This window comes from Protopterus annectens, chromosome 10.part0 (genome assembly GCF_019279795.1).
Source record: "Protopterus annectens isolate FY-2018-M chromosome 10.part0, PAN1.0, whole genome shotgun sequence".
In the NCBI taxonomy this organism is placed as follows: Eukaryota; Metazoa; Chordata; order Ceratodontiformes; family Protopteridae; genus Protopterus; species Protopterus annectens.
The window spans coordinates 1009923701-1009949502 of NC_056744.1; the positions used below are offsets into that span (position 1 = coordinate 1009923701).

Below are 25802 nucleotides of genomic sequence, written 5' to 3' on the forward strand. Positions count from 1 at the left end.
AGTCTTAGTTTTGTTTGGGATTGCCTGATCCATGCAGTCCTGTAGGTGCTGGTAGAAGGCATTTGTAAGTGATTCAGCAGTTTGAGTAATGTTTACCACTGGCTCAGGGGCCTTAAAGGAGACCACACTAGTTTTAGAAGTGTGAAATCGGCTTTTGAGAAGTTTTTCACTGTGGTCTTTTTGTTTCAGGTGGGCGGGATGAGGACCTCCAGCGAGATTAGTTTATGATCTGATCTCACCAGTGAGGGGTATACTTCGGTGTTGAACATTTTGATCCCATGTTAGTGATGATGAGATCAAGTATGTTTTCTCCTCTTGTGGGGATGGTGACTAGTTGTTCCATGGCATTTGAGTTTATGAACTCCAGGAATCTTTGGGTTAGAGTGTTTGGGCTTGAGTAGTGTTCCCAGTCTATATTAGGGTAGTTGAAGTCACCTAGTATGATGGTGTTTGGAGATACATTTATCCCCTCCAATGTTTTCAGGAAGGCCATGTGAGGTTCCTGAGTTTGAGAGGGTGGCCTGTAACATGCTACAAATTGCAGAGCAGTCTTGCCTATGGTTAATTGCACCTGGATGGTCTCTGATGCATCGTGTGTTGCCACCAACCTTGAGGTGTGGGTGTCCTTTATGAATATGGACACCCCCCTCCTTTCTTGGTGTTGTCCGGATTTTGGGGCGGAGCATGATATGAGGTGAAACCTGTCAGTGCTGGGGTGCTCTCAGGAGCCTTGAACCAGGTTTCTGTCACAGCACAGACATCGATGTTCTCCATATTGAGAAGGGCCTTGTGCGTGCATCTTGAGATTGAGACTTCTGGCATTGAGCAGCATTACCCTTAGTTTTTTCCTTTTTGGTGTTCTAGGGTGGTAGGTTTAGAATTTGAGCCTTGCCTAAAAAGGCACTATGGGGTGGCAAGAGCCTTTGCCAATATCCGGAAGCCCAGGGGTGACAGGTGCAAGCCGTCCCTTGCAAAGCAGCGTGGCTTGTCCAGCATGTCATCCCAGGCAGACAGACATTGGATCCCCTTTGAATGACACCAGAATTTAAGCCAATTATTAAAGCTGATCATCTTATCACTGTATTGTGGCATCATTCTAGGTGAAGGTAGGATACTGCTCAAGGTCAGGGTCATACCTGCCTGGGCTACATAATCAGAGAGCTCCTCGATGTCCCTTTTCATGTAGTCCAAGGAGTTACATCTCAGGTCGTTGACACCAGCGTGGACAATGACTGAGTCGTACTTGTACCTGCTGTTGAGAGACCTGAGTGCTTGCGTTATGTGGCGGATTCTAGCCCGACAGGCAGCTTACTGTGACCTTCTCCTTACTCAGTCTGGTGGCGGGGCGTCAGTGTGTCTGACTATGGAATCACCAATGACAAGTGTGTCTGGCATTTTGTTTGGCCTTAAGGGCTGTGACTGTTTGACACTCTGACTGTGTGGTCTATGTGTTGCATGTGTTGGGTCGTGAGGTGGTAGTTGTTTGGGTGTCTGCTTTGGTGGCCTCTGCTGTTTTGGTAAATTTTTGATCAGAGCATCCGAGTATGTCTTTGTGTGAGTATGTGTATGATTTGAAGCTGTGATGGTACCATGTGTGACTGGGTATGTATTGTGTGTGGTTACCTTCTCCTCCTGTCTGGTCTTGCCAGTCCTATGTTGAGAGAGCTCAGCCTCCAGTTTGGCCGTATAGTTGCATCTCTCGCATGTATTTGTGTTTTGTGGGAGAAGGAGAGGATTGTCTGTGTACATGAGGCAATTGTAACATTGCCTCAGTATTCCCAGGTTCACCAGTTGAGCTGGAGAGGACGCTAGCAACTGATCCCTCAACATACTAGAAGTAGTAGATAAAGAGACTAATATACCTTGTACTCGTAAATAAGGAAAGTTCCTAAAAGTCACAGGGAAAATAGTGCACTTGTATGCAAATATATGCAACAGACACATTTTATTTATTTATTTATCTGCTTGTTTGTTTATTTGTTGTCTGAGTAGATAGATTTATCTGTAGGACAATATTTCGTCCATGTCCCAAGACAAAATGTGGAGAAAAAAATAAATAAAAATAAGTAGCAATGAAACCAAATATGCAACACAAAAATCAACCAAACATTTAGAGGTAAACACAGATACACAAAAATATTCACTGAATCAGCTGTTGCTTGACATAAGTGTGAAGGAGAAACTGATCCTTATGTGATAGTTGAGGAAGTAACAGTGGATCTGCTGTTAGCAGCTGGGTATGAAAAGGGGGGACATATTTACTTCCCTGCATAAGTCTGCTTACTTTTTATCCACAAGGCAGCTCATTTTGAGCTATAGAATTAAAAGAAAGGCCATGTCCAAAGAACCTGTAACCTGTTCCCTTATATTTTGCAGAAATATTTTTTTCTTGCAATGCAATGATGTAGTTGGACCAACCAGATTACTAAATGGCATGCAGGCCAGGATTCTAGGAAATATTTCTCTATATAGAAAAGGATAAAGAAGGATAAGGAACATTTTTACTATCAGTACTCAAATACTTCTGCAGAAACACCATTTGCTGGTGGGTCGACATGATACCTGGTATTTGTGGTAGTTAGTAACATTAGGAAGTACAGAAATGCAATCTCTACAGGGAAGACATTAAAAGGAGGTGCTCATGCTAGCCTGAATGAGGCTTCGTTATTGTTTTATATAAATGTTAATATTGTGATTTTTTCAGTGTTTAGTTAGTGAGGAAGTGTCCAAATCCTCTCTTCACACACAGACTTTTTTCTATTTTTATGACAAGAAATAATTTTGAAAAAAAACACTGTCCAATGTTAAAGAAAAGACAGACTTTATATAATGTCTTTATTTGTCATATAGTACAAAGTAAATGTTGTCCTGTACTTAAATAGTCTTGATGTATGGGGGGGGGGGGGTGATATGAATTTTATACAAATACACACACACACACACACACACACACACACACACACACACACACACACACACACACACACACACACACACACACACACACACACACACACACACACACACACTACTGTGTGAGTCTGAGCAACTTGCTTAATCAGATATTTCTTGTGGGTTGATTCTGGAAAGGGACTCAGTGTGTCGAGTGGCCTTACCTGGTTAACAAATTTTTTTATAACCCCCTTATTAGTAGTCACTTGACACTACTCTAGTGCAAGGGTGGAGGGAATACTAAATTCTACAATCCCTCAAATGTGGAGGTGGAGACTAGGAGAATCCAATAGAGTAACTTTCTTGGGCACCGGCAGAGGAGAATGTCTGAAAGGAATTTTTATTGTTCAGTTCAATACCCTTATCCATAAATGAATCGTGACTTCTTTAAGATATCAGTCTTTCTGACTAATATTTGAAATGCTAAGGATGCTGAAAATGTCATGCAATAGAAAAAAATTAAATGTTTTAGGCTGATGCAACAGAATCAGCAACATAAAACAATACAAAACATATTTGTCAAAGACACTTGCTTTAACATTTTGCTCAATATCTTGGCTCACAAATGGAATTCTCACTGTGGAATTATAGAGAAGAAATAAAAAGGAAGGGACAGGTAATATAAAATCTCTTTACTGACTATGTATAAAAAGACTATGCATAAAAACACACTGAATCACAACAGGCCTTATTACATCAAAGCAGCACATACATCTCTCTGGAGAAATATGCTTGGTGTTTTGCTTCCATTTTAAGAGGACATCAGCCTTAAAGATCTTAGGAGGCTCAGACACCTGACAGCATTCAATTAGTGCAGCATCTCTTCCCTTACCAAAATCTGAGAAACACCCCTAGGCCGTTTGGTAATTATTGTCCATGGTTCCCCCTAAACATCTGAAGCTTTCACTAGCCTCAAGAGAGACATCCAGCAGAGGCGGCACAGCAGAAGAATCAGACCTGAATTTCTTGGTCTTCTTTTTTGCAAAAGGCTGAGCCTTGGGCTGGGAAGATCCTTCCATAGTGTCTTTAGCCAACAGCTTAAGATATTGGTTTTCTAAATAAATAGCTAAGGAAGACAGTCAACTATGCAATGTCTTAGGAACAAAAGCCTAGCAAAAATCATAAGATGTATGTTCGTGGGAAGCACCTAAGCAAAATAAACACTACTTGTGATGATCTTTATGAGGAATCTGTCTCCCACACTGGCATTTTCCTTTTCTGGAGGACATGAAACCAACAATTAAAACAAATCACAAAAGCGATAAGAATAACAAAAACCCCTACAGCACACTTATCTGAAAGTAGCTTGGTAACCAGCAGATGAACAAGTGTGCAGACTGACAACTGAAGATGGCTTTTGGACTGGCAGCAAAGAAGGTATGTCACCTTATTCCCTACACCGTGCATGGGGAGCATACTTGTGATATACTGCGTATCCATTATAACCTAAAGGATTTGTTATAGTGGCTGGATGTCAGACTACCCTTGGCAGGGGATCCCTATTGTAAAGAATACTGCAACAGTGAACAGATGGTAAGATTTTGCACAACTCTACTTTCCTTGGCCATGCAACACAGTTTTTTTTTGCTGACAAAATTGCTTTCAGATTTATCCATAGCCTAGTTGTTGTCCTTCTTCTATCACATCCTTCATTAGTACCCTGAATTGAGCTCTTTTTTCATAGGTTCATAGGTCCTTATTAACCTTATGGGTAAGGACATGATCAAAAAACATATCACCAACTACTAGTAAGAAATTAAAAGTGTCCCCAGTTAAGCAGGTTTTCTCACATACCCCAGTGAAAATTTGTGATCACCCATCCAATCATCTAGCTTGGTTTTAAAGGTTGCTAGGGATGTAGTCTGTTTGATATGTACAGGCAGCCTGTTCCAGAAATGAGGACTACACTGGATTAGGTATCTGTCACGCCATGTGATGTTTTTGATGTACTAGCATAGGTTTAGGTTTCCTGAGTGGGTGTTTGCTTTGCCACTGGTTTTATTTAAATAGAGAAGATCAAAGGCTACCTGTGTCATTCATTGCATGGAAGGCTAATCACAAATCACCCCTCAGGTGTCTGTATGACACTGAGAAGAAGGACAGGGCTTTTAGTTTATCAAGAAAAAGTAAGAGTATTGAGACTTGAGATCTTTTTGATGAGGAAACGTTGATGTCTCTCAAGCTGGATTAGGTGTTTCATGATGTACATGCCAAAGGGGGTGTTATATATAATAATGGGTCTAATAAGGAGTGGGTGATAAAGTGGGACTATAACTTCTTTGAACATTGAATGAGTAACATGAAGGATAAGGTATACAGGGTAGAAGGCCTTTCTAGCTAACATAGAGACATGGTGGGAAACGGAGAGTCTTTCATCAGCACAAACACCCACATCCCTGATGACTGCATCAGCTTTACGTGGAACAGTCTTTACATGGCAAATGGTAGTGATGCTAGATTTACCAAAGGAAACTATGCTACACGGCATTGAAGGTAAGCCAATAAACAATATACCAACCATTTGTTTAGTCTAGCCCTTTGTGGAGAATTTTGAGTATTAGATTGGAAATTGAATCTCCCCCAAGTTTGCAGCCATCAGCATGCTTGGTTAGCATGGTCCAGTGATATCAGCGTTCATGCCACAAAAGTATATAACAAGGAGGAGGGGCCTAGGATCTCCCCCAAGTTTGCAGCCATCAGCATGCTTGGTTAGCATGGTCCAGTGATATCAGCGTTCATGCCACAAAAGTATATAACAAGGAGGAGGGGCCTAGGACAAAGCCCTGTGGGTCACAACTGTGATTCTTTTCTTACTGGAGCAAACAACCCAATCCTAACAGTAAAGGCTCTGTTAGACAGAAAATTACTTATCCATGTGAAAATACAGTTGTATAAGAATATACCACAACAGTATATGTCCTACTAATCAGTGTTGCAGTATTCTAATACTATTTGGGTTATCTCGCCAAGGTAACCTGTCATCTGGCTTGAGTACCAAAGACAAAAAACTTCCATACAAGTCACATGTCTAACTAATGACCTAAGCCCACAGGTGTAAGAGTATATAAGTGGATGTATAAGTATAAAATCCTCACAAAATCTAGCTAGGAGATCTGAAGACACCTGAGAGAAGTACTCAACAAAAGAAAAAAGGCCAGCTAAAGAGGAAGGATGCATGAAAATGGCTCCCGCTTGATTCACAAGAATCCATAAGATAAACCCTAGGAATACGTGGGAAGTAGTACTGTAATAGTGATCAGTAGTACATCTACTGTTATGGTAAGTTCTTACACAACTGTACTATGTCTTTCCTTAGATTACTGCTGCAGTATTCCAGTACTCTTGGGTGATTCCCATAGCTTATCGATTAGAAAGGGTGGAAGGGGCAGGAACAGGGGAGCTGTCTACCAATCTAGATAGCACAGACCGAGTAAAAGAAGTTCTAGATCTAGAGAAAGCATCTACCCTGTAGTGTTATGTGAAAGTGTGCACAGATGACCAACTGACTGCATCTAAAATATCCCTGGAATCTATTCCTTTGTAAAAGGCACCAGAGGAAGAAATTGCCTTAGTGGAATTGGCCTTAGCAGGAGAGGACAAGGGTTTACAGTGGTGAGAATATCAAAAGGAAATTGACTTACAGATACAATTGGCAATTGTTTGCTTGGAGACAGGATTACCCAGTTTGTTTTCCTGAAAAAAAACAAAGAGCTGATCCATCTTCTGAAAGTTTTCTGTGTCATTCCGATAGAATCTAAACTGTCTGTGCACATCCAAGGAGTGTGGCAGTCTTTCACTTCTGTTTTGAAGGTTTGGAAAGAAAGAAGGTAGGTTAATAGCCTTGGTGAGAGACAATTCATTAGTCACTTTATTCATAAATGAAGGATTGACCCTAAGAGACACCATATCATTATAGAAAATAAGGAAGGGGAGAGAGGCCATTAGGGGTTGAAGCTCAGAAACCATTCTGGCCGAAGTAAGGGTTACTAGTAGAATGGTTTTCCAAGTAAAAACGTTAGAGATGCAGAAGCTGCTGGTTCAAAAGAAGGCTACATAAATGTTTCTAAGACAAAGTTAAGGTCCCAAGGAGAAGGGAATAGTCCTGCTAGGCAGGTTTAAATGAAAGATGCCATTGAGGAACTGCTTTACCTCAATTCTGGAGAGGAGGGTTAAGGGACAAACATGCAGAAATGATAGATAAATGTGCTTTGACAGAGGAGTAAGCTAGACAAGCTCTTAAGAGCTTACACAAGTAGGAATCATGTTTTTTATGGGATTCTCTGTTTTTGTGACACCAGAAAGAAAAACTTGTCCATTTGTATATGTATGATATTCTTGTAGTAGGGTTCCTTGCCCTCTTGAGAACCTGAAGCATATCCTCAGAAAGTTCATGTCTGAAGGGAATTAGAATTCTGTCATCCACAATATCAGGTTGAGTCATAGGAGATTGGGATGAAGCAAGAACCCTTTTTCAATGTCAGCATGTCCACTCCGTGGGTTAAGTTGTGGTGATGACCCTTGGCAAGATGATGAAGAAGGAGGGGAAACCAATGCTGCCTTGGCCAAAAGAAAGTCACCAGCAATATTTTGGGTTTGCCCCTTTAAATCTTCAGCAGAACCTTTGGAATTTGGGGAAGTGGAGGGAAGGCATAAGAGAACTTTCCCTCCCATGAAAAAGACATGGTGCCCTTTCTTCAGGCCTTTGGACAAGGTATCCTGGAGCAAAATAGTTTGAGCAGTTTGGTGCAAGTGGAGGCAACTTGAATTGTCTGAGGTATACATCATTTGTGGATTATGTCCAGGAAGACCTCCCTTTTCAACATCCATTGGTAGGAGTCTTCCAGTGACCTGATTAATGAATCCACTAGACTATTGTTCTGAGAAGGGAGATAACCTGTTTGTAAGTGTAATTTTTTTTTATAGTTTGGTTCCAAGCTAGAGGAGCCAATCTCCACAGTTGTTAGTATTTTTTCCCTCCATTTGTTTATATACCACATGACTGATATGTCATCTGTGAAAATCTAAAGGTGTCCTGGATACCATGAGTGAGGAAATACTACAGAGAGTGAATGAGTCTCCTCATCTCTTTCACACTGATGTTTTCCTTCCTTCCTTTGTTTTAGGGTCCACTGCCCCAGAACTACTAAAGAGCCTGTCCATGCACCCTAGGCTAGATGTGATGCATCTGTGTGCAGTTCCTGAGTAGGAATAGTTGGTTTGAATGGTAGTCCTGGATTCAGCTGCAACTGAGAGGCCCTCTAATTTAACTGTCTTTTTAAAAATGGTAGCAGTGGAATCTGAGTGTCCATTGGGTGGCAATGTTTACACCAGAAGGACATCAGATACCACTAGAGTTTTCTCATGTGAAATTTGGCCAAAGGAATTATGGGGATGGAACCTACTATGAACCTCAGAACCCTTAGAATTTCCCTTGCTCAACAACATTGAAGAGGAAGGAAGGACTGAAAATATATTGGAGATGATCTCTGCATACTCTTGTGGGAAAGGGGCCAACATAAGGCGTGTGTACATCCTGCAGCCCAGAAAGACTAGATTCTGGGTAGGGATTAAGGCAGACATTTTTAGATTGACCGTGAAGCCCAGCCTCTTGGAGATAGTGTAGTTGAGATGCCTGATCTAACAGATTGTCTCCTACCCCCCGAACTTACAGCAGTATTGTTGGGGACAGTTGTGGATCCTAAGGGCATCCTGGGAGCTTGGCCTTCTCTGCTTCTGTACTGTTTTTTTTTTTTTAGATGCTTACTCTGCCCCACCTCTTTTGCTCATTGATTAATCCCAGGACAGCTTCTCTCTTTGGCCCTACAGTACCTCCCTCATATCCTAGGTCCTTGAATCCAATGCTGGTTACTTTGTATAGGGGTCTTACTACAGAATTTGGTATAAAGCCAATTTCACCCACCCTACATTCTTAATTGCTTCAGACTCCAAAGAAGCATTCCAGGCCCACAGCCACTACTTCCTCTAAGCCCTCCAGAAGGTTATCAGAAGTGGATGTAGATAGGATGATGCAAAAATTTCTCAGTGCTCAGATCCAAATGGGGGTCTTACCAGTTCTTTCCCCTGTTGTCCTTCTCCAATCCATCCAGTGGTTTTGGAATCCCAGGATCTGAAATCCCAGAGAGGTCCAGTGTCAGATTCTAGGAAAGCTTCTTCCTCTACTCAAACTATATCACTAGTTCTGCTCTGATACCCTCGGATCAGAATGGGTCTCAGAGCTGAAGTGTCAGAGTTGGATCCGAGGGGACAGATCCAGCTACAATTTTGTCAGATCTATCCCTTCCCCTCAGAGCCTTGGATCTGGACAGTTTGGATCCAGTTCTACCCACTTAGTGTGGATACAAGGGAGGTCAAGACCTACTTTCATTGGGAGTTTCGGCTCCAGGAGGGTGGCTCAAAGCTTCTCCACATCCATCAGCTTTCCAGCCAGTGGAAATGGCTTTTTATGTCTAAAGAGAAACACCATCTTATTTTTCAGATCCTGACCCCTTTCTCTCATCGGTTCTGAATTTTTAGCCCTGTCAACAGATAGATCCTACTGGAGCAAAGGAGTCCCAGTTGATGCTATGGTGGTAGCAGCCACCAAGAATGAGCTAGCAGAGCAGAGCTCTCCTGTCCCTCTGCCAAACAGGGATTCTAGAGCATTGGACAGATTTGGAAAGCTAGTCTTTGCCTCAGCAACCTTTGTCCTGAGGTAACTAAACTACCTAGCACAATTTACTAGGCTTCAGAGAGATTTGACCAAAGATCTATGAAATGCTGTCTTAGAGTCCATGTCTGCAGAGGACTTCAAAAGAACATCCTCACAACTGGTTACTCTCTTATTCATATCAGTGCTTCAATGAGGTTGATCTCTCATGAAACTGAAGGTACCTTACAAGCAGCCAGTTCAGGCATTGCCATAAGGAGACATGCCTGGATGTGGCTATGTGACTTCGTGGAGCCTTTTAAAACATCCTTTATCAACACCCAATTCGATGGTGCTTCCTTGTTTGGGCCATAGGTTCATAGGTTGGTACTAGGCTATCAGCCCTAGGGCCTATACAAGTCTAGCCATAACAATTCCCTGGCTATTTCTTCCCACACTATTTACTTCCCTGGACCCCTATCTAGCAGGGCAACTGACATGATCCCCAGGGTGAATTTCCTTTCTCCCATCCAATCGTCAAGGTTCCTTTTGAAGAGGGCCAAAGAGGCACTCTGCTTGACATGTATGGGCAATCTATTCCAGAGTCTAGGGAGTCTCTGGGTCAGGAACCTATCCCTCTAGCATGTTTTGTTTATTGTGATGACAAGGTTTAGATCCCTGGAGTGTGTGGCTCTGGGGGATTGGGATTTCTTTAAGTGTAGCATGTCCAACAGCTCTGGGTTTGACATGGCCTTGTATGTTAAGCAGAGATTGCCTCTGAGTAGACAATATGCGACAGAGTATAGCTGGAGTTTTTTAAGGCGGTCAGCGTAGGGCATCTGCTTTAGGCCTGTGATTCTTTTAGTGAGGTATTTCTGCGGCCTTTCCAGTTGTTGCAGATGTCTTGAGAGGTACATACCAAACGGGGCATTGTATTCTATAATGGGTCTAATGAGGGATGAGTACAGTGGGACAATGACCTCCACTTTTCTGGATGAAAAGCCCTTAGTGATGAGGTGCGCCACATAGAAGGATTTCCTGACTGCTGTGGCGATGTGGTTATCGAAGGTGAGATCACTGTCCACCTGTGTCCCTAAGTCTCTTATCACACTTTCGGTGTTTAGTGTACTGCCACCTATATGGTAATTCACGGTACATGTTTTTTTCCCAAAGGGAATAACTATATATTTCTTGGCATTGAGCTTGAGCCCATGGCTCTGGCACCAAGCATCTGTTTCTGTAAGGCCCTTTTGTAGAGTATCCACATCATTTGGGGATTCAATAATGGCTCCCAGTTTGCAGTCATCTGTGAACTTTGTTAGCCAGAGTCCCTTAGTGTTGGCCTGTACTTCAGAGAAGTTGATGCCAAACAAGAGCGGTCCCAGGACTGAACCCTGAGGTACTCCACTTGTCACTTGTCTGGAGCTGGATTTGGAGTCAGCTACTTTTACAGTGTGGGTTCTATCAGTAAGCCAGTTAGCAACCCATTGGGTGACGTAGGGATTAATGCCCAGCTTAGTAAGTTTATCTATGATTCCAGAGTGGGGGATGGTGTCAAAGGCCTTGGCAAGGTCTAGACAGGCTGTGTGGCTCACCTTACCCTTGTCCATGGCTCTGGAGACTGATTCGAAGAAGTCAATCAGGTTCAGGAGACAAGAACGGCCCTTCACAAACCCAAACTGGGTGGGGTCCAGTGTTTGAAGGTTGCCAATGTCTTTGTTTATAAGTTCCATGATAATATGCTCCATGGCCTTGCAGATAAGGCTCATCAGACTGATGGGACGGTAGTTTCCGGGATCCAAGGTGGATCCCCCCTTGTGGAATGGGATAATTGTAGCTCTGCGCCACTCAGTGGGCATGAAACCTGAAGTGAGGCTATGATTAAATGACACTTAGGTGAGGTGCCAGTTCATATTGTAGTTCATGTAGTACACAGCTCGGGATGTCATCTGGTCCCACGGATGCTGTATTCTTAGCTTTGGAGAGTGTGTTTTTTACCTGTGCGGCCATTATTATCGGAATTTGGCAATCTCCCGGTATTGAGATGGGCCATTTAGGGGGTGAGAGGGGGGGAAGTTGGCACTGAATCGATCTGCCAGGATATTGGCAATATCCTTGGGATCAGTATATTTAATGCCATTCTGTTTTAGCTCAGAGCAGATCTGAGCATTGCCATTTAGATTCTTGACATAGTTATAGAATGCCTTGGGGTTGTCTTTGGAATCTTTGGCAATTTTATTTTCGTAACTAGCTTTGGAGGATTTTATGAGGATCTCAGTTTCTTACTGAGGCTGGTAAGGGAGTTTTTTGCATCCTGGGATTTTCCTCTTTTCTGCAACAATTTCTTCCTTTTGTTGTAAAGTTTGTTTATGGCAGGGGACCACCAGATTTGCTTCCTTTTTTTGGATGAGAGCATCTTGGTTCTATTTGGGATGGCACGATTCATGCATGAGTGGATGTGCTCATACAGTGCCTTAGTGTAGGATTCAGCAGTTGAACTTTCAGTTCCCGTCTGCATGGGTGTCATGAAGTTTGTCACTTCTGACTTGAGTAGCATGAAGTTGGCATTGGAGAAGTTTTTTACGGAGGTTTCCTTACTGGGGGGTGGGGGTGGGATGTCGATGTTAAGAGTGGTTAGCTTATGGTCAGACCTGACTAACGAGGGGGTGACCATAGGTGTGGAGCATTGATTTCCCATGTTGGTAATGACCAGGTCTAGGATATTGGAGCCCATGGTGGGACTATGGATTAGTTGATCCAGGGCATTGGAATTTATGAATTCCAAGAACCATTGTGCAAAGGTGTTGGTACATGAGTAGTTTTCCCAGTTAATGGCAGGGTAGTTAAAATCACCCAGTATTAGGGTGTTTGGTTCTATCTTAATATTTTCCAGTATGTTTAGAAAGGTGTAGTGAGAATCTTGTGGTATGTTGGGGGATCTGTAGCAAGCTACAATTTGGATTGCAGTCTTACCTAGTGTTAGTTGCACCTGACAAATTTCAGATGCATTATGTTGGGCAACTAGCCTGGTGGTGTGAATATACTTGGTGAATATTGACACTCCTCCACCTTTAGGAGTAAGGGAGATACTTACCTGCAGCAAACAAAATAGAAAGACTCAGTCTGCTGTGGGAATCAAGTTTTCTATGCCTCTACGAACCTTTTCCATTAATCACAGAAACAGTAATAAGATACAGTTATTCATGCTTTTTAGTGCCAATGAAAACAGGGGACCTCAGACCCATTTTGGATCTAAGCAATTTGAATCAGTTTGCAAAGAAATCAAAGTTCCAAATGGTCATGGTACAGTCCATCCTACCTTTTCTTCGCAAGGATGATTGGATGTGCTCAGTAGATCTTCAGGATGCATACTATTATATCAAAATAGACAGGCAATCCAGAAGACATTTATGCTTTTGGCTAGGAGCCAGTCATTACCAATCCAGCACCCTGCCCTTTGGACTCACTACAGCCCCCAGGGTGTTTACCAAATGCATGGCAGTGATGATAGTTCATTTGAAACTAAAAGGATTCCAAGTGTTTCCATATCTAGACAACTTACTCCTGACCGCACCCTCCAAGCATCTCCTTCTACATGCCAGTGACTGTTTGCTACAGATTTACAAGTAATTGGGTATAACAATAAATCATGCCATGTCAAACCCAAGACCAGTCAAGAGCCTGGAGTTCATTGGTAAAGTTCTGGATACAACAACACAAGTAGCATATTTACCTTCTCATCATACTTCCATTATCAGAAGCCAGGTTCATTATCTCCTTTCCCATCCATTTCCTTCAGCAAGGTTAGTACTTCAAACACTAGGTTCCATGCAGCAGCCATAATGCTACTTCCTTTAGCACTTTCTTTATGAGTGTTCTCCAATGGACTCTAGCTGTACAGTGGTCCATTCTGCATCAACCACTATTCTTTCCAGTCAAGTTTACTCCAGTTTGCTAACAGCACATCCACTGGTGGATCCAATCAGACTATCTTCATCTAGTGGTCCTTTTGTTCTACCAACCCTGATAGCCACAGTAACAGCAAGTGGCACTGGGGAGGCATTTCTTGGGAAGAATGGTCCAAGGCATGTGGTTCCCCCAAGAGACCAATTTGCATATCAATGTTCTAGAGATGAGAGCAGTCCTATTAGCATTGCAGGTTTTCAAGATGCTCTCCCCTTGCATTTTTATTGCAGTTCAAACACAATGTCTGTAGTCTGGTACATCAACAAACAAGGAAGAACTCAGTCGTATCCCATTTGCAGACAGGCCATGAGAGTATGGGAATGGGCAATCTAATCAGACCACTTTCGAAGTGCGATGCTTATCCCTGGTGGGGAAAACCAACGTACTAGCGGGCAAACTAAGCAGGTCTATTTTTGTGCCTCATGAGTGGTCTCTCAGTCAGTCTGTGGTGGTGCTGATCTTCTATCACTGGGGACGACCTTGCGGGGATGCCTTTGCCACTCCCCTCAACAACAAGTGCAGCAGGTACTTCGCTCTTATCCCCCCTCAAGGGCAGTCACTGAGAGATGCTGTAGTCTATGCTTGGCTCTCAGGTCTCCTTTATGCTTACCCTCCTCTTCCCCCGATCCCTAAATTTTTACAGAGAGCAAGTTGGCCGAAGAGCTCAGTAATCTTCAGTGCCTCCTTCTGGCCTCGGCAAATATGGTTCCCCTTTCTATGGTCTCACCTTCATTATCCTCCATGGATACTGAAGCCAACTCTGGATCTCCTTTCTCATCCATCAAGGATCCAACATCTCAACATACAGGCCCTCAAACTAACTGCATGGTTTCTCCACTTTCAGTAAGAGCTAGATAGCCCAAGTTCTATTCCCCTGTACACGACATTATTTTGGCTTCTCAAAAAGAATCTACAAAAAAGAATGCAAAAGCAAATGGAAAAGAATCTCCCGTTGGGCTTTAAATAAAGAATTTGACCCTTTCTCTGTTCCAGTCTCTGCGAGTCTCTCGTTTTTGACACCTCTTTTTGAAGAAGGAGCTAGTTTCTCAACAATTAAACTTCAACTGGTAGCAATTTCTAATTTTCAAATGGGGGACAGACATTTTTCCCTGGCTTCATCTAAATTATTCAAAGCCTTCCTGAAAGGTATTTTTCTTCTAATGCCACTAATAAAGGTTCCCTCAACACCTTGGGATCTGACAGTTGTGCTCCAAGGTCTAATGCAAAAATCTTTTGAACCTTTATCTAAATCTGGTTTGAAATTCCTGTCATGGAAAACAGTCTTCTTAGTAGCTATTACTTCTGCAAAGAGAATATCTGAAGTTCAGGCTCTTTTTTCAAAAACTCTTTACATAATTTTTTATAAAGATAGGGTTTCCTTATGGACTAACCTTTCTGTCTTACTTAAAGTGGCTTCTGAAAATAACATTAATCACACCATTCACTTACCAGTTTTCTTTCAATTTTTTTGAATAAAGGAGAGTACATGCTGCATCTCCTTAATGTGCACAGGCAACTGCATTTTTATCTTCACAGAACCAAATAAATTAGAAAATCAAATCAACTCTTTGTTTCTTTTCCACCAAAAAGGTTGGGTTGTCCAGTCTCCAAAGTTACTCTACCCAAATGGATAACAGACTGTATTTCCTGGATTTATTCTCAGAAAGGCACAACATTATCTAAACCTCCCAAGGCTCATTCAACTAGATCCATGGCCACATCATCTACTTTTTGGTCATGAACATCTTTTGATGATATTTGAGCTGTAGTTACATGGTCCAATGCTCATACCTTTGTTACTCATTACAATTGGATATTATTTCTAGGAACAGAGCTGCCTTTAGTTCGATGGTACTTCAGAATATCCTTCTATGAGGGCCACCCAAGATCAACATAGTTGGGGACTCTGTCCCATATGTTGAGGAAGAATGAAAAGGACAACATCAGATTTAAATGTTACATGCTCACCATAACTAGACACCAGTGTTGTCCATTTTCATTCTTCCTCAACTTCCCTCCCACTTATTCCACATCCATTGTTCTGGAGAGACCTACTGGACTGCATTGGGAACATACAGTTCCAGGTTTGAGCCCTGCTTTTTTCTATCAAGCTATACCTGTCTCTGTTTAACTTTAAGCATATATGGCAATAAACTCAGTCTATGGAAATGGGGATAGAATAGGGCATTATGGATAAAGGGAGGAGCTTGAGACCTCCTTCATATCAGGCCTCCAAGAAAACCCATTCCTCCTCCTTGGGACCTGAACTTAGCATTAGAGAAGTTAATTCTTTCTCGTTTTGAACCAGCTTCTTCTGCTTCTTTTATGTTTTGCACTTGGAAGATAGTCTTATTAGTGGGTTTGACATCTGCTAAAAAAGTATCGGTATTACAATCTCTCTTGATTTTTGTTAATGACAAAGATATTCTTAGGACTAATACTTTTGTATGCCTAAGATAGCAGCTAAAATGTGTTTAAATCAATCCATTTATCTTGTTACATTGTTCCTAATCATCAAAAGAGTGGGAGGAGGATTTCTTCATTTGCTTGATGTTCATAGAGAACAGGATTTTTTTTTTGGTCAAAACAAAGGTCATGAGAATATCTGACCAATTTTATTTCTTTTGGTAGAAAAAAAAGATAGGTGTTTCTGTATCAAGACAAACCATGTCATGTTGGATTTCTCTTGCTATATTGTTTTATTACTCTTTCCATGGAAAATCCCATTCAAAGCCAGGGCAAACTTTATTTTACTAGAGCTGTTGTCTCTTCAGGAGCCTTTTTCAATGGCCTGGATTCAAGAACTATTCTGGAAGCAGCCTCATGGGTCACTCATCCACACAGAACTGTTTTTTTTTCCAAATCCCCTCTTTAAGGGATACTGAACTCCAGTTTTGCAGCTTGAATGCCTTCATGATCAGTATGGAAGTTTTGAGAATCTTCCCATTAGTAAACAGTGATGTAATGGATTTGCATAATACACTTGTGTAAGAACCAGTATCCCAGGAGGTCCAAAAAATGTTAAAAAAACAAAACAAAACAAAGAAACTTGGTAGATATATGACTAGATCGTTGTTGCAGTATATGCACCTTCCCACCTTCCTCGTCTTTTATTTATTAGTGTACCTGAATTCTGTTTACTGGACTTTTTGCCTCAGACACCCTTTACTGGGGTAAAAAAGCTCTGAGTAATTTTCTGCCCTACATCCCTTATGTCTCTGCACATAATGTCACACGTGAGTCATAGGTCCAATATATGGCTGGACATAGTGTGTCCTTGGCAGGATACTTCCCATTAGTAAGCAATACTGCAGCTGATCTATTTATACATCTATTGTTATGGCAAGTTCTTATAGAATTGTACTTTTTTAATGGTGTGCCCTAAGGAAAAAGCAGAATTAAATCATTGCATAATTACCTAAAGACTGCCAACAGAAGTATTTATCATAACCAACAACTTCTGCAAAGTAGCTGATTCACAAAAATAAAATAAATAAAAAAGGGACACTGTAGCACTATGCTAACTGTGTTTATACCACCATCCCCTCTCTAGTGGCAAGCTTGATATTATGGGCACAGATGTAATTGACACAGTACTTATCACAGTTAAAACAGGTGTGCTCAGTGAGTGCAATACCTGGGAATGACATAAACCCAAAGGTGAACACTGGGCTCACAAACAGGACAGCTATAGTAGTAGATAAATATGTGCAGTTGGATTTCAAAAGGGGAATAAGAGCTACAATTGAGCAGAGTGACTGCTACATTGCAGCCATACACTCCAGGTGATGAAATCCGTTCATGCTGGAGCAGAGACACCAGTAGTGGGTATGTCTGAGTCCTCAGAACCAAGCAATGCATAAGTGGTACCTCAGGTATGTTTTGCATTAGAAACATGTACAAGTTAAAGACAACGTTGTGTTCACATGCAGAAATTATAGTTTCTTCCTGTATGTTAAAGGTGCAGGTTGAATACAAAGCAATTATGGTTCAAAAGTGATATGGAAAGTACTAGAATTGTCAATGTATGAAGCAGGTTTTCCAAAATAAAGATGTCGACTCAAAAATGGTCATAACATCTGAGAATGTAAAGGACAGAATTCTATATGGATGTAGTAACTTGAGTAGAGGATAACAAGGGATTGTAGCTTATCTGTTAGGCATGATAACAGGCAGACTAAGGTCAAAGTGGACCTTATCTGTTGGCAACTTCTGTGTATGTGTACATCGTACATGCTTGATACCGGAGCAGCAGATAGCTATGGTGGTTTTTAAACTACAATTATTTTCACTTGGGAGACTGTGGTGTAGTGATATAGATGTTACTGCAATTATATTAAATTTAGTCACATATCTTATTTTACTGACCTTTTAATGGATTTCAGAATTAAAGATCTAAAATGCCTCCACAGTCCCACTGGCATTGTCATTCGCTACAGAACTTTCACTAAGTCTTAATTTAATGTGAACCACGTTTCTTGACTGTGCAGTAAGTTTCTTAAAATGTATGTATCGAGCTAACTGCCATGTTCTTCCCCAGAAACCTTAGCCCAAACTGACATGCAGGATGCAGAGATTTATGTCCAGCAGAAAGATTTAAAGAAAACAAAAATCCCAATAGAAGATTCCACAATTCGAGAATCATTATGGGACAGAGATGCAGAATATTTACAGAGTCAGAACATTAAAAGGTAAGAAAAATAAAACAATTTGTTTAACTTGTAAATGGTTTTAAAAATCTTGCACTAATGTGACTCGTACCAAAGTTAGGGAAATAATCACTGTTCTTTTGTCTTGAATTGTGATAGTTAAAAATCCCCAGTTGGGAACATAGAATACTGACTGCAGCATAATGAATGTTGTAGTTGCAAACACCATCATGTAACAGCTGTGAGCCCAATGCTGTACACAATGAAATAGCATTACCTAAAGGATATTATCCTCTTTGCAGATGAAATATTTTCTGAGTCGCGTGCATAGAAAGGCATTTAAAATTAATAAAGATGTTAAAGCCTGTTTACATTATAGCTCAGTTAGTAGAATTTGATGTCTTCTTTGATGGTTACTTGTAAGTGTCGTTTCAGTAATAAAAACGAGGAAATACTAAACTTAAAAAAATGCAGCACTGTATGTAAACAGTTATATATATATGTGGTGTTTATCGTATCTTCTATTCAACCAGTGATTTTCAGTTTTGTGCCAGTTATACTATATAGAGTTAATAATGTTAGTAATGTTACGCTCCTTTTCTTAGTGTAAATCTACTTTTCATATTAAGAAAACAAGTCTTAAATGTATTCACCTGCTATTTGAATGGTTAATGGCCGTATCTCTCTATGTATGCTGACCAATATCGTAAAATATGCTTTGCTATTGTATATTAAAATATGATTAATGAAACTAAAATAAAGATCTGAGAAAAAATAGAATCTGATGTCTTGAAATAATGTTTCAGTGAGCTATCATATTCAAAGCTTCAGTTTAGTAAGGCAAACAGAAGTCAAAATCAGACATAGCTGTCAATCAAGTTTGTGCAATCAGTCCCTCCCTCAGCTGCAAGAATTGTTTTGAGGAAACAGAGTACAGAAGGCCTGGTTTCCTATCAGACATGCGAGACCCATAATTCTGAGTTCCACAACTTCATAAAATAAAATGCAATTGTAAATAAAATACAGAAAAAGAAAATGTGGTATACTACCATTAAAGTGATTTACAGGTAGCTAACCCCCTGTATCCCCCAACATGAGAGACTGTGCCCATGTCCCCCTGCTCCTTATTTATACAAACTCTAAGATCCCTCACCCTGGGAGTGTGGGGATACTCCAAGTTACTACAACCTCAGACAAAGTATATTCTGCCCCTATTCATGTATACAGTCTCACTTCTGCAGATTGAAATTTCTGTACCTTGAATTTCAAAAGGTACCTAAAGGCTCTCCTGTTTTCTCAGTTTTGGTTAGAAATAATTGAAGTATTTGAGGATGTTTTTATGTAAAAAGCATTTGCTCCAGAGAAGAGCAATATTTTTATTAAAAGTTTCTGTAAGTCTTCAATTTTGCCTTCAAAGTATTTAGAGCATTTGAAAATAGCAACTATTTTCTTCTGACCCCAAGTTTTCTGAATGTGGAGTTGATTTATGGTGCTTGCATACATTATTAAAGGATGAATAATATCTCAAAGGTCATATGGGTTTAGTTAGAACTCCTGCGTTCTTTGTGTAACAGAATAATAAATATTAATTCCAGAACTACAGTTAGTTGAAGTCCACAAACCAGGTCAAACTATGGCTAGTCAGGTAATTAATTGATTCTATAGTTCCTGGTATATGTATGTTATTATTTGAAAATATCAAACTAGTTTAAACACATTATTGCTGTCAGAATTGTAAAGTTTTGGGTCTGACTTTTCAGAAATGATCTTTTTGGCTTCTTGTGGACTTGTGCTGTGATACTCACATTAAGTACTGAGTTCTCTAGCTTGTGTAACAAGTTAGGTTGTTGGTGTTGTTGTTGTTGTGTCTTTTGGCTTTTCCTGGTTAGGGGTCGCCACAGCGGAACTCCGGTCCACTAATGATTGGTAGTTGATTTTTATGTGCCGAGTTACCAGCCCTGACGCACAACTTTCAACGAAGGTATGCCCATTCACGCATGTCTCCACGCAGAAGACGCACTAGCTGAGAATCGAACGGGACAACGTCTTACTGTGAGTTGTGTAACAAGTTAGGTAGGGTTCTAATTTCACTGCAGTCCACTGGTGTGTGTGTACGGCCGGCCTTAGCTGAAATGGCACCCTAGGCGAAGTAGTGCTCTGTCACCCCTTAAGCCCCACCCACAACATACTCATGAAACACCCGTATTTCAGCCACACCCACAAGTAGGTCACTCTCCAAGAAAGCCACTCCAGTCATTCCCTTAAATCATTTAAATGCATAAGAAGAAAAAGATACCTTGTAATGTAGTTAAACTACAACTACCTTTGTGTACGAGTTTCCTACTTTAAATACCAGAGCTGGATCATGGTCAAATAGGGACATAGGTAAGGTAATAGACCACCCCCCAGAGCAGCCCCTTCTGCAGCAATCCCCTACCCCCCCCCAGCAGCAGCCCCCTCCCCAACCACTCCAGTGTTACATTACTTGGCTATTTCTCCTCAGTTACCATAAACACTGTTCAAACCTGTTAGTGTGCATACTGTTTTCTTATTTACTTTTACAATGATTACAAATATTGAAATAAAATAGCACAAACACAAATAGCCATTTGCTAAACAAACGATACAGTCTCACAATGAAAACAGACTTAGTACGAGCAGTACATTTCTCTGCCCTTGAAACTCACATTCATTGAAACAACATAACTCACATTAATTGAAACAGCATGAAAAACCACATTCATAGAAAATGCATCTGGCCAGTGGAGAATTAAGTCTACCTTTGGGCTATTTTCAAAACAGACTACTTGCCCACACTTTTTAGGGCATTGAATACACGTATTTGTTCTTTGATTCACCTTCCTGATTGTATTAAATTATATTCCTTGTATAATACTTGTTAGAATGGGTTTTAAATTTGTAGTTTTAAGCATTCTTTTAATAAGCAATCAAACAAAATGTATGAACCAATAACTACCCATTTCAGAAAATTTCAACCATAAAAGGTCACTCAAGACTTCTGTCATTACAATCCACCAATATCACTTGACTTGCACATTCTATGCAGAAATAAAATCATCTGAATAATTCTACATTGAAGAATCTGTAACTAATGAATAGGTTGCTACTGGCAAACAGCTTTACATCAAAATGTTTTATCTACAAATTCACTGCCTGCAGCCCTTGAAGAATTAATTGCCTATATTACATAAAAAAATTGGTAAGTTTTTATATTGCAATAGGAAATTACTAACAAACCAACAAGTTTATAGTCACTAGGCATCCCATACAAAGGAGGACATACTCAGGAATGTAGAACCCCTTTGCCCCTTATAATGCACAAAATAATCAGCAATCATATGGTACTGGAATATCAGCACTCCATTTCCATGGTGTGGGAGTAGAATCCACAGCCTTCTGCAAAGGCAATAATGCTACTAACACTGCTTTCAGATTCTGCAACACAAGTGTGCCAGTTGCACATTGAAAACAGACTTAGCATGAGCAGCAGTAACTGTTCTCCCTTTGAAGCTCACAGTTCCATGAAAATGAACTGAAACTCATGATTCCCTTGAAAATGCACTGAAAGTCTTAATTCCCTGAAAAATGAAACTCAAACTCACATTTCTGTCAGCACTCTGGGTAGGTGGTGTATGCAGTGGTTCCCAAACCTTTATGGACCGAGACCCACTTTTGAAAATGGTAATTTTTCAAGACCCACTACTCCTGTCGGCATGTGTGCATGTAAAGCATGGAGAAGGCGCCGCCACCAAGGAGTTTTTTTTTTTCAGATATTAAGGGGCCATGTAATCTATTCTCATACTTTAATTAGTAGCACTGGATCATGGTCAAATGAGGCCCTAGGCAGGGTAATAGACTGGGCCCCTCCCAGAGCAGCCCTCTCATACCAGTGTTCCATTACTTGGCTATTTCTCCCCAGTTACCATGAACACTGTTCAAACCTATCGGTGTACATACTGTTTTCTTATTTACTTCTACAGTGATTACGGATATTGAAATAAAATAGCACAAACACCGATAGCCATTTGCTAAACAAATAATACAGTCTCACAATGAAAACAGATTTAGCATGAGCAGTAAAACTTCTCTGCCTTTGAAACTCACATTAATTGAAACATTGAAAATGTATCTGGCCAGTGGAGAATTAAGTTTACCTTTAGGCTCTTTTCAAACTACAGGCTCTTTGAACACATTCTTATGGCCATTCATATATGTATGTGTTCTTTGATTCACCTTCCTGATTGTATTAAACTATATTCCTTGTATAATAAAGCACCACCTGTTAGTGTGTGTTTTAAAGCTGTAGTTTTGAACATTTTTCCAGTAAGAAATGAAATGAAATTTATGACCTAATCATGAGAAAACTGCCCACTTCAGAGCATTTTAATCAGAAAAGGCCACTCAAACTTTTGTCATTACAATCCACGAGTATCAGTTAATAAGCACAATCTCTGCAGAATTAAAATTCATCTGAATAATTCTACATTAGAGATTTGTAACTAATAAAAGGCTGTTACTGCCTAACAACTTTACATTTCAGTGTCTCATCTACAAATTCAGTGCTTGCTGCCCTTGAAGAATTCATTGCGCCTACGTTACATTAAAGAAAAAGATACACTGGTAATATTGCAATAGGAAATGACTAAGCGCCTGACAGATAAGTTCATAGTTACTAGGCATCTTATACAAAGGAAGGCACACTAAGAAATGCAGAACCCGTATCTCCTGTAAAATGCACCAAATAATCTGCAACTAGGTTATTACATACCATGTCTCCATACCTCTCAAACTCTTAGCACAAGAAATCTGAACAAAGCCTAAAATAATGGGGGGGGGGGCAAAGGCCCCCAAACAGGGACAGTTTATAAATATTGCTCTTAGAGGCTTAGAAAGTTGCTAGAATAACGACATTTGTCTTGGCATACTTTTTCTGAAGGAAATGAAGGTTGAAATTCAAATGTATGACATTTAGTTATTTAAGTTAGTTTTTTAAATCTTCAGTGATTTGCCAGAAAACCACAAATTTTATGAGGAATAGGCCAAAAATATGAGGCACAAATCTGAACAGTTGAGAGGTATGCATATTTCTCAACCTCTTAGTGCAAGAAATCTGGACAAAGCCTAATATAATGTGGATGCAGTGGCTGAATAAATAGGGATAGATTTTAAATATTGCACTTCAAAGTTGGTAGAATAACAGGATTTGTGCCAGTCGCCTAGTTCGCCTATGCCTAAGGCTGACCATGAACCTCACACAGAGTAAATTGCTACAAGCACCAAAGCACAAATAAAACTGGCCATGATTCCCTGTACAAAACAAAATAAAACAATCATCTGAAACTACAAAAAAGAAAGAAACAGACAGACGAAAGCGTTTATGTATGGTTTTAATCCCTCACTCCCTTTCATCTGTATACTAATTCCATCATCTACCAACCATGGAGAAAGGAGAAAAGCCTATGCACAATGAATTGCCATTAACTACATTAACAATATAGTTATGTTGTTGTTGTTGTTTGTCTTTCGGCTTTTCCCGGTTAGGGGTCGCCACAGCGGAACTCCGGTCCGCTAATGATTGGCAGTAGATTTTTACGGTGCTGAGTTGCCAGCCTGACGCCCAACCTTCAACAAAGGCACGCCCATTCACACATGTCTTTCGGAATGCCACTCGACCGTGGGGAGGACAGGCAGACTCCACACAGAAGGCACTCCCTGCACTCCAGCCAAGAATCGTATATTAACAATATAGTTAAGTAAACAGTAATAAAGTGTATCATAACTACCACAAACAGCAAGCTTCACAACTTCTGCACAAAGCTAACAAACTACCCATTCAAAGTGTCTAATTGTGCTAATGAAATTATTACCCAGCATGCTGTTTTGACTTTATGAACTTTCAATATTTGAAATCTCTGTGAAGTCCTTGTCACCATGGGTCATAACATTTACATTTCACACAACCAAGAAAATTTAGCAGAGGTTTTTCCTTCTTCTAGGATTCAATACCCCAAGCTTAGCTGACATTCAGGTAATGGTGACATACTTAAATCAAGCTGTCATTGTTGATAGTATTTATTTTTTGATTGTTGTATCCTTTAGCCAACTATTGTTATTGCTTTAAAAAGTTGGCAGAGAGATGAAAACCTACTAAAACAAAATGGGTACATAGTAATGGCAAGAACTAAGATATCTGATCTTGATAGGACTTAACCATTTTTGTTTGCTTTTTAGTGAGTGGTATATGTATATCATTCTGTAAAGTCTGCTTTTAGAATTACTGAAAGAGCATATTGTAAATATATACTGGTAAGTTTGATGCAAAAGAAATAAAGCTTTACATCAAAGTACATCTTATTAAGTGTAAAATAGAGAAAAAATAAATTTTAAGTCAACATGCTTGAGTTTTACTTTTACTAAGGAACCTTCCAGTGATCAGTTTGGATTTGTTTCCTTAAGTATTGATTGCTTTGACATACCAGAATAAAGATTTAAGCATGCATTTACCACACATCTCTACAGAATATATAGAAGAAATGGAATTATTTTTACTTGGCTAAATTTGAAAAGTAGATGTAGTTGATATCTTGAGAGATCAATAAGAAATACTCAGTTTGATGAAGTTCTTTCTTTACCATGATTTAATTTAGATATGAATTTGGTATTGCGCTTGTACCTATATTTTCCTGCTGTTTAGTTTAACTTCTAACTTGGGCTCTAACATATTTTGAAACATTTCCAAACTGCAACCTTGAACAGCTAGGGACAGGTTGTAATACTCAATCAAACAAGTATTCTTAGATGAATGAAAACCACTGTTTGCAAGAATACAGCATTTGATTGAAAACTATGTTACTTGTCCAAATCTAAAACCTTTTGGTGAAGAAATACTGTTTTAAAATGTGTATTTTCTGGGCAAAAAATATCAGAGTAAAACATTGCTAGAAAAGTTTACTCAGATAACAGAGATTGCTATACAAGTGACATTCTGGGAATATTTATTTTGTGGTTTCTTCACGCACTCTCTCTCATATACACATATACTATCTCACACAGTAACACACACTTTATCTCTCATACAAACAGAATGGGTAATTTAAATTCCATACACATACATGCATATACACACGCACACACACACACACACACACACACACACACACACACACACACACACACACACACACACACACACACACACACACACTCTTGCATACAGAAGTGAACAGTTTAAATCACAAACAAAAACATACTCTTACCTTCTTTTTAAACCGAACAACAGCCAAACGTGTACACATGACCTTAACACCTCTCTTAAGTGAACTGCTAACGTAAGTTCCACGCACGACGGTATAAGTTTTTTTTGTTTTTTTTTTTAAAAAGCTGTTGAAGCCTCCCAGCCAATCTGAAGCTATAAAAGTGGGAGGGCACTCACCTTTCCCCCTCTCCTTATTGTTTTGGCGCCCTTCACTCAGAGACAGGGTGCCGAAAAGATCACAAAATAAAAGTAAATTAATTAAAATAAATAAATAAAGAAAAAAAATAAAAATGCACCCTTTACAAGGCCGGCC

The 25802-nt window shown here is 40.1% G+C and overlaps 1 protein-coding gene across 1 annotated transcript in view; it reads left to right on the plus strand.

Annotated features, from left to right (window-relative positions):
- The window catches only part of SPATA1 (spermatogenesis associated 1), a 671358-nt gene that overhangs the window by 394512 nt on the left and 251044 nt on the right, over positions 1-25802 (plus strand). The window contains exon 6 of the mRNA XM_044086829.1: positions 18105-18255. Within this exon, the coding sequence (XP_043942764.1) occupies positions 18105-18255 (151 nt within the window). The remainder of the gene's footprint in view (positions 1-18104; positions 18256-25802) is intronic.